Source organism: Panthera leo, chromosome D2 (assembly GCF_018350215.1).
Source record: "Panthera leo isolate Ple1 chromosome D2, P.leo_Ple1_pat1.1, whole genome shotgun sequence".
Classification (NCBI taxonomy): Eukaryota; Metazoa; Chordata; class Mammalia; order Carnivora; family Felidae; genus Panthera; species Panthera leo.
The window spans coordinates 44,610,949-44,625,019 of record NC_056689.1 but is presented as its reverse complement, the minus strand read 5'-3'; the positions used below and the strand labels follow the sequence as shown (position 1 = coordinate 44,625,019).

The 14,071-nt window shown below is 39.3% G+C and overlaps 1 protein-coding gene across 7 annotated transcripts in view; it reads right to left on the bottom strand.

Moving 5' to 3' along the window:
• The window catches only part of BMPR1A (bone morphogenetic protein receptor type 1A), a 136,863-nt gene that overhangs the window by 31,709 nt on the left and 91,083 nt on the right, over positions 1 to 14,071 (bottom strand). For 6 of the 7 annotated variants that reach the window (XM_042909368.1, XM_042909372.1, XM_042909371.1 and 3 more), the window contains one exon: positions 345 to 563. In XM_042909368.1, the coding sequence (XP_042765302.1) occupies positions 345 to 411 (67 nt within the window). In that variant the 5' untranslated portion in view covers positions 412 to 563. Of the gene's footprint in view, positions 1 to 344; positions 564 to 11,576; positions 11,600 to 14,071 lie in introns of those variants that run through there. The other variant, XM_042909373.1, reaches the window with a different exon arrangement.

Below are 14,071 nucleotides of genomic sequence, written 5' to 3'. Positions count from 1 at the left end.
TACTAGGTCAGATACTTTATTTTATACTTTATCTCATTTAATCCTCACAAGACTTAATATTGCACATCATAATACCTATGTTACGGATAAGAGAATAGGTTCTGAGAAGCTAAGATTTTACAAATACTTGAAAATGTTTCTATCACAGTCAAGTTCAAAATTACCTGGCATGTATTTGTTCTGTGCCTCACTCTTTGCCTCTTTATTTAAAAGCTATGCTGGCATATTAGCCTAACTGTTCAAAAAGGGACATCAGTTGAAAGATCAATTGCAAGAATGAGTGTTTCAAATATAGAAATAAATTACTAAAAAATATAAGATTACTTAAAAAAACACTGATTTACCTTGAACATAAGAAGTGATGAACAGATAGGCTCCCAATAATCTGATGTAAATATACAGCTGAGTCATTGTTCAGTTTTAATGTTTCCTGTATACTGTGACCTCTAATAACTGGTCTTGTTATGTCGCTAATTTTAATTACTCTTATTCAAAGAGATTTTCTTGTAAAAGGTCTCAATCACTTGACAATGACTCCAACTTCCACTGCTTTCTCTTGACTCCTGAAAGATAAAAATTAAAAAAAGGTAATGAATATAACTGAATTCTGGAAAGTTTCAAAACTAAGAAAAACAAATGCTCAAACATACCTTTAAATGATGAAATACATTTTTAAAGATTAAAGCTATCTTTATTTACAACAACAACAGTAAAAAGGCACTGTAGTTCAGAAACTTAAAATAATTCAGTAATAGGTTGCCACCATTCCTGATCTTAGATTAACCACAGGTAAAATAAATACACTAAATAATCCCAATAGTCTTTTCTGGCTGCTCTAAAGTAATTGTTTTACTACTAACAAGAACATTTCTAAATATACTAAGAATAAAGCAGGAAAATTTAACTTTAAAATACGAAGCTATTGGGGCACCTGGGTGGCTTAGTCGGTTAAGCATCTGCCTTTGGCTTAAGTCATGATCTCACAGTTCAGTTCGTGAGTTTGAGCACCACACATCGGGCTCTCTGCTGTGCATGCAGAGCCCGCTTCAGATCCTGTCCACCCCCCCCCCCCCCCCCCCCCCCCCCCCCCCCCCCGGTCTGCCCCTACCCGGCTTGTGGGCTTGTGCACAAGTGCTTGTGCACACATGCTCCTTCCCTCTCCCTCTCCCTCTCCCTCCCTCCCTCTCTCTCTCAAATAAAAATAAATAAAAACTTTAAAACACGAAGCTATTCATCATAATCTTTCAAATCCTAGTAGATGTGACAAAAACACCTCAAATCTTTATAATAATTCATTCTATAGAAAAAAAGCCTACCAAGATAATCATACATATTAAAATATGCAGTGTGTGTCATCATTAAAACAGAAATATATCTTAAAATTATTTTCCTAAAATATTGCAAATCTGACTTCACTAGTATAAAACTGAGTTTTTAGGATGGATGATGTGAAACATAACCTCCCCAGTTAAGGTTTGGTTATTATAAAATAGTTAAATAGGTAATAAAAAAACCCACACTAGTTTGTTTATAGATGAATATAATTCTGTTTTTCCTCTCATCCTATTGGTTCCAGCAATTTGATTTTACTGATTTCAGCCTAAACTATTCCTGAATGAAAAATATTTTATTTATGATGCAATTACTCCTGGCGTGATGTCTACCACAAATAACCTGAACTTTCTATTTTATCAACCTAAGAATTTTCCACTTTAATTGGCTCTCCAAAGACACTGACAGGATTGAGGAAGTAAGGTTTACAGAGTATCAATTATATTGTGTATTTTACATATGGCTTACTTCCAAAATCTCTGCCATTTCTCACTTCTCTACTATGAAATTAAACTGCTTCCCATCTTCAGAAGTGCTGAGAGTGTAGGGTGTAAAGTGTAAAATAATTACAGAACAACATCTACACTGTGACTTAATTGCATTTCTTGGGAAAACTCCCTTCTTGAAATTATACAATTGTGATTCTAGGGATGCTTGTTTCAGGTTTCAAAGTCAAAAGATGTTTGCAGTGTAACTCCAACCGTGATCTCTCTCCATACTTCCATTTGCCTATTAAGTGTCTCTGCTAGGATTACACACCACGCGTCTAAATCAAATGTATTAACTTTGCTTCCAACCCTCTAGGCCTGCCTCCTCCTCCTCCACTTGTTATCACAGAGGGTGGCGCCATCTCTTCAGTCACCCAGGCCAAAAGCCCTGACATCACTTCTGCCTCTCGCACTAGCTCTCCTGCCTCCATATTTTCACTCACTTATTCACTCACTCCCTCACCTACCCACCCACCAACAGCACTTTCTGAGTGCATATGACAAGTGCAAGGTACTAGAATACAAATACGAATACGACCATCTCTGCTTCAAGGAGCTCACAGTCTTGGACAGGACACTGACTGCTGTGACTGGTTCCATATTTCAGTGCTACTGTTTTTCCTCATCAATTTATTTAAAGATAGTATGTGGTCTAGCCTCACTATAGGGACAACCAAGGCACCTTGCAAAGCAGCCGGTGAGGCTCTAAGCACCTGCCACTTTCAGTCCCTTTCATAGGCAGGGGATTATGTGTGATTTCAAATATAGAAAATAAATATGAGACCTGTGACTGTTATCTGTGGGCACAAGTTCGGATCCTGATCTGCCGAAAATAAGTAACCTAACCTCTCTGGGTGAGTTTCTTTATCTGTAAAACTAAAATTACATTATTAACTCATAATTATTTTAAGAACTAAATGAGGTAATAGCTAACACACAGTCACCTCTAATTATGTACCAGTACCATTATAAATGCTTTGAATATACTAATATTAATTTATCAAATCATCACAACTACCTTATCAGGTAGGTGCAAGTATTATTTTAATTTCACAGCTGAGGAAACTGAGGCAAGCAGAGTTTAAGAAATTTATCAAAGATCATACAATTGGTAAGTGGCAGGGCTCCAATTCTAATCAAGGAGATCTGATTCCAGAGTCCATGTGTTACCTACTACCCTAGACTGCCCTGCTGGATATTTTATGTGCATTATACAACGTAAATTATACATCATGAAGCCTGGTATGGAAGAGGTGCTCAATAAGTTTCCTCCCCTCATATAGGTTTATACATGGCACAGGAAGTAACAGGTATGATCTATGCCACTCCCAACTTCAAGAAATTCTGATAGCCTAAAACCCTGCAATAACTTGTATGGAGAACAGCCAACAGCCAAGGGAAGGCTAAAGGTAAAATGGCTTCAATTGCCTCAGCTGTAATCCAACAATCGGAAGCCTTAATCTTTAAAAGTAAAATAATGGGTTTTAGCTGACTACCAGCTCAATATGCATCAGCACTTATGACAACTGCTAAGACATAAAGGCAATATTATCAAGCAGGGCTAGAAGCACACTGCTGTAATCAAAGAGGGTCACCACCTTACTTTATTCCACCTGATCAGGCCCCTTCAACACTTTAGAGAAGAATGACAGGAATGCAAAGGATAGGGAAATAACTACACTTGAGATACAACTCAAAGAAGGCGGGGGTGGGGGGGGGTGGTCTTTGCTCACAGAGTATCAAAGGAACAAAGTGTGAATGCACCCCTGTCAAGGACAGACAAGCTGGAAAGGAGACTGCACCAAGTAAGTGATTCATCGGGTTCCTTCTAACTCTGAAGTCTCACAGGAATGGTGTTCTTGTCACTGACTATTAACTTATTTCCTAAATATTTATTAAGTACCTATTACATACATGATTCTGTATTAGACACTGAGAATATACTGATGAGGGCAAAATGGACCCAGCCTTCATGGAGTTCATAGTCATTAAACAAGACAATGAAGACAGGCACTGAACAAGACAGTACAAAGCATATGTAATCATAACTTGTGGTAAGTGTGAGGAAAGAAAAGTGCCAGGTCCTAGAGAGGAATGGGGCAGGGACTTATTCTCATCTGGAGAGACTAAGGGAAGCCATGCTCAAAAGTGACATTCAAGGTGAGATCTAGAGAATAAAAGCCAGATAAAGAAATGGGGGTGAATTCTAGGCATAAGGAAGAGCCTGTGCAAAGATCTTGAGGCAGAAAGGAGCAATGGAACAATGATATTTCTGAAATGGTGAAAATAAGGGATAGTTGGTAGCATGGGGGTCTGAAGAAACAAGAGAGACAAGGACCAGATCAGGCAAGGGCAGATGAAGGATTTGGGCTTTAAATCCAAGTGGGATGGGAAGGCAATTACCTGGTTTCTATGTAATGAACTGGAGGGGACAAAAGCAGAAGCTAACAGAACAGTGAGGACAGTGTAGTAGTCAGGAGAAAGACAATAGTGGTTAAGATTTGGGTGGTGGTGGTACAGTGGGTAGATACTTCACCAACAGACTTGGAAGGGCTTAGTAATGAATTAGATGTGGGGATAAGGGAGAGTGAGGGGTCAAAGAAGATCTCTACATTTCCGGCATGAGCAATTACTGAGATGAGGACAAGTGGATTTTGAAAGGAATGAGGGGAAGAGATCAAGGGTTCAATTTTAGACACTGGGGATTACCCAAAGGGAAATGTCTAATGGGCACTTGGTCCTGAAGCTTAAAGGACACACTTGGTATTGAAGATATAAATCTATTACGTCAATAGCACAGAGGTATTTGAAGCTATGGCTCTGTATGAGATGGCCTTCTAAGAATGAAAAGAGAAGAGGGTCCCAGAACACCAATGTTTGTTTAAAAACTGGATTAATAAATGCATTAAAACCACAGGGGCGCCTGGGTGGCTCAGTCGGTTCAGTGTCCGACTTTGGCTCTGGTCATGATCTCAAGATTCATGGGTTTGAGCCCTGCGTCGGCTCTGTAATGACAGCTCAGAGCCTAGGGCCTGCTTTGGATTCTGTGTCTCCCTCTCTCTCTGCCCCTCCCCTGCTCATATTCTGTCTCTCTCTGTCTCAAAAATAAATATACATTAAAATAAATAAATAAATAAATAAAAGCATTAAAACCATATACATTTATTTGTCATTCAGTGATAAAATAAGTTCATGGTCCAGGATCTATCCTGTGCAATATTAACATAGTGTAGATTAGCACAGCTGGAATATAAACTACTATTCACAAGTGGTATGTTTTCACAGGTCAAAAAAAAAAAATCTACCAAAAAACCATTGTGGTGATCTAAAATAAGTCTACAAATGCTCTGACAGTACCTTCAATAGGTGGAGCCTAATTCCATGCCTAGAATTCCCACTGGTCTTAATGAGTCACTGTTAACAAATAAAATGAGATGGAAACAACAAGGTATGACTTCTGAGGCTGGATCATAAAAGGCATTTCAGATTCCTCCTTGTTCTTTCTTAAAACACCCACTTTGAGGGAAGCTAGCTGCCATGTCATAAGGACACTCAACTCAAGCAGCCTTACAGAGAAGGCCCCGCAGCAAGGAGCCAAGGCCTCCTGCTGACAGCATGTGAGTGAGCTACCTTGCACGTGGACCTGGCAGCTTCACAGGTACAATTCATGAGACCCTACACTAGACCCAGCCGGCTAAGCCCCTGGTGGATTCCAGACCCTCAGAAAATGTAGGAGATGATAAATGGTTGTTTGAAGCTGCTAGGTTTTGGCGTAATTTGTTGAGCAGCAACAGAAAACACTCACTGCTATATAACACAATCATTATGAGAAATTTGCTGAAATAATAAAAAGCCTAATCACTGTAAGTTATTGTGCAGCCAAACAAAAAGCAGAAAAATCTGGAAAGCATAGTCAAATCAGAGCATAACAACGAAAGTATAAGATAGTTACAATGCCCAAAGAACTGGTTAATGTAAGTAACATCCATCTTTCTTTCAAAGGAGTAATCAAAAGTATGTTCTTTGTTTTAAAATTATCTCAACAAGTAAGGTTCATTTTCGTGGGGAGAAAACAGTCCCTGGTTCTACTCTATATACTGCTAAACACGTGCTCTTTTCCTTAGCCACAAAATGGGAATGATATTACTAACCCAAACAAGTTAGCAACGTGTCTCAGTATTAACCATTTGATAAATAACAAATGTCTGTTTTATTGTTGTAATTACTATTATTCATAATATAAATACTGATGACCTTCCCTTTATTTGTCCCACCATATTAACTGTTTCTGTAATCACGATATAACAAAACAGTAACCATAGTTTGCAACCATTCTTGAAACAGGGTATTTTATAATTCGAACATCTGAAAATAATATATTTTTTAAATTCCTAGAACAATTTGCTGGAATTTTTATATTAAAATTTAAAATATCTAATCTTGCCAAGCTAAGGATATAAGGAAATGCAGATATTTGAAATGTGACATGATCAAAATTTTTAAATGATGCTGGTGTTTAACAGTTATCTTAAAATATTTAGTCCAAATAGGCATCTAGATACATTTACTCTCCTTTGCTATACACACAGACTGGTGCCGTTTCTTCTTCAGGAAAATAAAACTAAGGCAAATTATTCAATAAAATATAAATAATTTCTTTTTAAATAAAAAGTTATAAAGCTTTGCAAACAGGAAGAACCAACAGTTCAATCAGAATTTAAAAAAAAAGACAAAACAAAACAGGAAAAGGCTGAAGTCAGCTGAAAAAACAGACTAAAGTCATTCTTTCCTCTTCCCGTTAAGCCCCCCACCCTTAATTTTTACTTTCTAGTAGTGAGGTTTGGGAATTTTCAACAAGCTGGCCAGCTGCCAATTCCATAAAGTAGTGAGGAGAAAACTCCCCCTTCCAGGGGTCCCTCCCCCTAAGGCAGCTCCAGGCGCCTGGTCTGACAAGCTTTCTGAGAAGGACTAGACTCACTGCAGACTTTCTGGCTCCACAGCCATTGTTTGCATGGCTGCTGTGCTCCTTATCCAGAGCTTGGATTAGCATAAGAATATTGTCTTTTCTCTTAACGAGCAACCCATCCATTCCTTCCCCATTTCTAACCTCTACCCCCAACAATCCCTAAGCTAATATATACACATGCAAACGTAGTATCACCATTCACGGTTATTTTTATATCAGTGTAAAAAACAATCTCACCCAAATCTAAACATAAACCCTTAAGAAAATAACATGCTTAAATAAATAGTTATGTAAGTGTATCTGTGGTAATACACAGGAATCTCACCAAAAAGCCTGCCTTGGAGGCTATGCTGTGAGAATTTGTGATGAGTGAGACATTCATAATAAGGTCTTTTGGAAAGTCTTACTAAATTCCAAGCTACAGTCGGGATAGAGAAGTTCCACTTTACAAAGACATTTCTAACTGCCATGTCTTCCAACACCTTGAGGTCACTAATTTCATCATCGCCACTGAAATTACTTCCTAACTAGACTTAACTTTTCCCCAAAGCTCAATTACTTATTCAAAGCAAATTTAACACTTTTAACCTTTGTATTCCTGCTTAATCATCTCCTCTTTATTCAAAACCTTTCACTTTCCTTCTGTGCCAACAGACCATTCTCCCCAACACAAGTATGAATTCTTCCAGGAACAGAAAGGCAATTCAAACTAGGATGGTATTATACATTGGTGATGCATTTATATGCCTTACACCCTCACCAGGGCCTCTACAGTAGATGCACAATAAATGCTTCTTGGTTTATGAAGTATTTTCCAAAACAGGAGATACTCTGTTTTCAACCATTCAACTTTATACTACAAATCCCCTAACTTAATGACTCTAGTTTTTCTGTTGGTTTCATTTTATTAAATGAAAAAGCTCACAAATAATTAGAACTAGATCATGCTATACACCAATCTTTGGCACATCCGCACTCAGAAGACATTCTTACTGCCAGCTGTTAATTGAAATGGTCTGGGTGTTGTTCTGTCTCTCCTCTGGAATAAACACAAATGACAAAACAAAACAAAACAAAACAAAACAAAAAAAAACCCGAAGTGAATTAGTGGTTACAGAGATGCCCGGGAGGGACAGCATTTGGTCACCCCGCAGGTGCATTAGAGGTAATGGTGAGCAATACTGTCTGCGTTTTCCGCACAGTATTTTTACACGGACAAAATCAGTATAATGTGGCAGTGAAGAGTTCAGGGTCTCGCATGAGACAGATCTAGGTCTTCTGTGCAGATTAAATGAGAGAAACTCAAATACTATTTAATGGTAACTTTATGTTACCATAGCATCATCTTTATAATTTGCAAATTAGTTTTACCTGCATGATACCATCTGTATGACCCTAACAGTGAGTAAAATTATTCCTACTTTGACAGAGAAAAGACAGGCTCAGAGAGCTAAAGCAACTTGCTGAATTTCAAATAGCTGGCAACTTGAAGGAACAACTAAAACCTGGGTCTTCGAACCCCAAAGGCTGTGTTTCATCCAGTTGGTACATGAGTAAGTACGAACAGGAAGTTATTTTTTATTGAGCCACGTGAGATTTTATTTCATCTTCACAACTCTACAAGGAAAAGGTGAAGCTCAGCAAAGTTAAGAAACTTGCCCAAGTGCACACAAACAGTAAGAGGCAAGTCTGCTGCTGACAAAGCCCAAATTCCACTTGTTACTGCAAAGTCAGGAGCTGGTAGGTAATGAGAAAAAAAGAGAAACCAGTATGCCTTTTATTACACACCACTGCTTTTCAGAAAGAAAAAAAAAAAATCTCAGTACTCAGCTCTGTGATACTGAGCTGGGTCTTTCACCAGCTGGCTCCCTGACAGGCTCAGCCGACAAGGGGACCAGGGGAACAGAGAAAGCTGGAAGAGGGAGAAGGGACTTCCTTCTTCCCAACTTCGCTGTTCCCACCATCTACTTGATTCACACCCTCCACACAGGCGGCAGGAGTAGGTTCCAGGTTTCAGCTTCCTTCCACACTCCCAGAACCAGCCCCAGGGCCCCCATTCAGACTCACTGGTGCCTGCACTCCAAGATCTGAGTGCCAGCTCCTCAAGACCTATGCTCTGAGCTCCTGAGGTGCCAGCAGCAGCCGGGCTCTTAGCTGCCTCCACAGGGACACACTTTCTCCTCTAGGTTCTGAAACCTCAGTCTCCTAGGGGTGGTATCTGCTTCCCACAATGACCATTTCTGCTTAATCCCAGTGTTCCTTTAGCTTTTTTCAATTCTCTAATACCTGGGTAGTCAATTCCCTATACCAAATTCTTCCTGTGAAAACAGCCAGTATGGTTTCAGGGCTCCTGACTGGGCCTTGATCGATACAAATACTTCCAGAAGACATATCTCAGAGAGTAACTGACTATACACACACTACACACATATTTTCTATGTATTCACTTCATCAAAGAGGAACCAACAACATAGCTAATATTTCCTAAGTGCTATAAAGTGTGTTTTAATATATATTCAAAGAGATTGAAGATATTTTGACCCTAGGAATGAATTCTTCTAGACTCATTACATTTCAATTTTTCTCCCACAAATAATTATAACCCATCGAAGTTAGATATTTGTTCAGGATTGGCTAGGCTTTCTATTCTAACCTATGTGACCCCAAATCAAAATGCTTGAAGAATACCAAAATTTTGGTATCAAAACAGATTTTTCTTTTCCTTAAGCAACACTACATGTAATCAAAGACTTTCCTGAGTTAACTCAATCAATCCCTCTGGCCAAAAAATTAATTCAAATGCTAAATCAATCTTTTGTAAAAAAATATTTATTTTGAGAGAGAGAGAGAGAAAGAGAGAGCGAGCGCAAAAGCTGGGGGAGCAGCAGAGAGATAAGGAGGAAGAGAATCCCAAGCAGACTCCATGCTGTCAGTGCAGAGCCCATTGTGGGGCTCCAACCCATGAACCGTGAGTTCTTGACTTTAGCTGAAATCAAGACTCAGATGCTTAACCGACTGAACCACCAGGTGCCCCTAAATCAATCTTTAAGTGGAATATAACCAACTTCCAGAACAAGGAAAGAAAAAATCAAGCAGAACTTCAAAAATAACAACCAAAAGCCCCCGTCTATATTTCACTCAGGAAACCAAATCATGCCCTCAGTATGAAACAACACCCTTTCAAAAACAGTCACGAGTTTCTGCAAATGTGTCCCTTCCTAAGAAGATCTGGAAATATGCGAGTGACTTTTTGGTTGGTGACAAGGGACCAAAATAGAAAATGCAATTCAATGTGCAGGGACGATCCCTTAAAGAATCAGTTCAACCCAATGTCCATAGTCCTCCCCTTGTTGAGAAATATGGATTCTTGACTAAATGACCTATCATTTTTCATTATTATCTGAAGGCTCCTCTGCGGTTCTAGATGTTCAAGAAGCAACAGCATTAGACCTCTAAGAAGAAAAATTATCTTGATCGAACTAACCTCTGAATGCAATTTTACTTTTACTGTTTTTTCTTCTCACTTGACCACTTTAAAAAAAAATCATCGTCTTGCTGTATTAACCACAGTGCTTACACAATGTAAAAACAATTGAAAAATCAACCGAAATTTCTTCTCCACTTTATTTTCTACTTACAAATTTTTTTAAAAAAAATTCAGAGCACACAGGTTCCCCTGAAGCTCAGGAGTACAGGCGTCCCAGGCTCGGCCACTTGGCATATTCTATCCCCCCATGCTACAAGGAGAGCTCGTCTAATACTAGGACTCAGGACTGTGGCTGTGCCTGCAGAGACACAGTCACTCTTTCAGACTGAACATGCATAAGAAAACAGCAGCCCAAGAGGCTTTTTGGCAGCTATGCTGGGACTCGGAGGGGAACCAGAAGGCAGAGCCAGGACGCTAAGAGAAGCCAGGTCCTTAGAGTGGTCAGTGAGCAGCAACCTTGCCTGAAGCCTGAATTACTCAGGCACTTGTCAGTTTACAGTCAATAAATTCCCTTTATTTTTTTAGGTCAGAGAGAGTCAGTTTTTCCGTTACAACCAAAAACATTCTAGTTGATAGGAAGGCTTAAGGGAAAGGCACACTTGAATATTCTGGGTTAGCATAAAATCAGTAATTCTGAATAAACTAAACAACAACAGAGACTGGTGTGAGAAAGAGTTACTTTAAAGATAGCTCAAGCAGTATACAAATTTACTTAAAAACTGACCAGCAGCTACATAAAGAGAAACTCTTACTCCCCAAATCTGCTAGTCCCTCAGTCTTTCCCATGTCGGCTAACAGCCTCTCTACTTTCCAAGTTTCCCAGGCCTAAAATCTTGGGACTCATTCTTCGCCACTCTTTCCTTCTTTCTCATATTCCATATCCTATCTGTCAGCAAATCCTGCTCGTTCTACCTTCAAAATATACCCAAAACATATGCGCTTCTCACTACCTCTCTCTAGTCCAGGCCACCAACACTGTTTACCTGGATTACTGAGACAGCCTCCTAACTGGTCTCCCTGCTTGAACCCTTGTCCACCTACAGTATATTGTCAACACAGCAGAGTGGTGATAGGAAGCATGTTAGGTCACATCACTCCCCTGTTCACGCACAGTATGGGCTGATGTCTCCAATGGCCCACAGGACCCCAGCTCCTCCACTCCCAACTGCACTGCACACCCCCCCACCCCCCGTCCCAGGACATGCCAGGCCTGACCCTGCTGCAGGACACCTTAATGTCCGTGGGTCCCTCCACCCAGAGCGTTCCCCCCACCCCCAGACATCTGTATGAGTTGATACCTTACCTCTTCCAAGGATTTACTCAAATATCTCGTTCTTATTGACAGTGTTGGTGTTCACCCCTGGCACTCATATCCTCCTTCCCAGATTTATATCTGTTTTTTCTCTTCAGCACTTGTCACCCGATAATTTGATATACATTTTACGAATTATCTCGCTTACTGCTTGCTACCTGCTCCAGAATGCATGCCCCATATGGGCAAGGGTGTTAGTCTATTTTTTCACTCTGTACTGCCAGCACCAAGAAGAGTGTCTGGCCAGCACCAAGAAGAGCTGGTACTCAGTATTTGCTGAGGGAATGACTCAAATATAGCAGAAAGAATGAAAACATTATGCCAATTTCTTTCATATACAAATGAAACCTTCTCAAAAGGGCTGTACTCTGGATAAACTATTCCATTTCCTTATCTCAACACAACTGAAATGATACAAAAACCACACCACTTCCTTCTACTCACTTTGAGCCCTGACGTGTGTCAAGATCCTGTGGGGGAAATTTTCCACTGTTTTCACTGCATATACTCAAGTCTGAGATATAAATTAAAAGGTCTTAAGAAAGTCTTGTACAAGTAAACGTAACTTCTCAGGATCTAAAATATTGCTTAAGGCAAACAATGGCTTGGGTTATACTTCTGACAGTACCACATAGTTATAACAAGTTAAAGAACTGTGGAAATAATCACAGAGAAAGAGAAAACACAGCCCTTTCGTACAATGTGGTCTGACAAAGGGAACTGCAAACCGTCCAAGCTCGACTGCAATACTTCAGTAAGCAGACAAAGTAAGTTTCAAAGGCAATACTTACAAGTAAACTGCAGGTCACCAAAGGCCCTGAGTAAACCAGAAGGCGTTGCAATCAGATCATCCGTAATTCTTCCCTGTATTAAACCACAAACTACAGAAAACTAAACCTTGTGAACCAGTGGGTCTAAGAAAGAGCACCCTCGAGACTATAAATCCCGGTTTATTAACATGAAGCACCTGGAAATCCAGGAAGCGCTTCACCCTGCGGACGAACGAACATTTAGGTTTTATTTTTGTTACTCTGTGTCAGAACATTGCTTCAGGTTAAAACATGCTGGTTCAGAGTAGTTTGCTGAAGAATGGACTCCCCCCCCCCCCCTTTTAGTATCTTTCAGCTGAGATACCTAGTTTAAATACTTATCAACTTATATTTTTATTTTAAAGAAAGTACTATAGGTAAGCACTGTCTTCAGGTCAGGCGGCCTCTGAGTTAATTCGAATTCTGCCTTAGGTGCCTAGCTGATCCTGACCGATTCACTTCCCTCTGTGGGCCTTGGTTTCCTTATTTGTAAAATAATGCCATGAAGTCTTCCACATCTCAATCCTGTGAGTCTATGAACTGTGCCCACTCAATACAGTACTTCAAAGATTTAACCTAAGAATTACCTAGATGTTACTGTCTATACCTGCAACTAATAGAACACTGTAAGTGAACTGCACTGGATTTACCACCACGGCTTTAAAAAAAGATTACCTAGGTGCTGAGTAAAGCAGGGCAAAAACCATGAATTCACATCCCCTCCCTCTGAGGTAACCGCTATTCTGAATGTGGTATTTAACATCCATGGCTTCGTAGGCTTTTGTCGTATATAATACATACCCCAAACAATACACAGCATTGCTTTGCCTATTTTTGAATCTTCTATAGCTGTATAAAAAACTGTATCATTCTATACGTATATTTTTATATTTGCTTATTTTTCACTCAACATTGTGAGTGATTTCCACAATATTTTTGAATTTTTCATTCACTGTCATTGTTACATAGAGTGTTCATTCTATGAATACCTTACAGCTGTACTGATCCATTCTCCTGTTGATTGATGATATAAGTTGTTTCCATATTCTGGTATAAGCAGTGCTTATAATAAGCATAAGCATAGTAAGCAAAGCACTTGAATAGCTGCTTCTGCTGTTGCTGTTTGAGCAAATAAATCTGTAAGGCAGAATCCCAGAAGTAGGACCCTGGGTCCAATGGTAGTGCTGGTAGATATTTTGGTAACTTCCCTGGGACTGTGACATTTTGCACTTCCAAATACAAAACACTGATGTAAGGACAATGTTTAAATACTCCTAAAGGACACAGAATAAATGTTAACACATGGAAAGACATTATATTATGTATAGAAAGCCTCAATATCATGACTATTCATTTTCCCTACGTTAATTATAAATTTACTGATACTCTTTATCACATTAAAGTTCCATTCTCTTCTTAGTTTGCTAAGAGTTTTCATCATAAATGGGGTCAAATTTTATTGTGTTTTTTCTCCATCTACTGATATGATCACAGTGTTTTCCTCTTTCCATGTGTTAATGGATAAATTAATTAGGAATGATCCATATTAAAAGCTTTCTTAAAGAGTAAATAATCTGTGCTAGTTTAAAAAAAAATTTTGTTTTTACATTTATTTATTTTTGAGAAACAGAGTGAGACAAGGCATGAGCGGGGGAGGGGCAGAGAGAGAAGGAGACA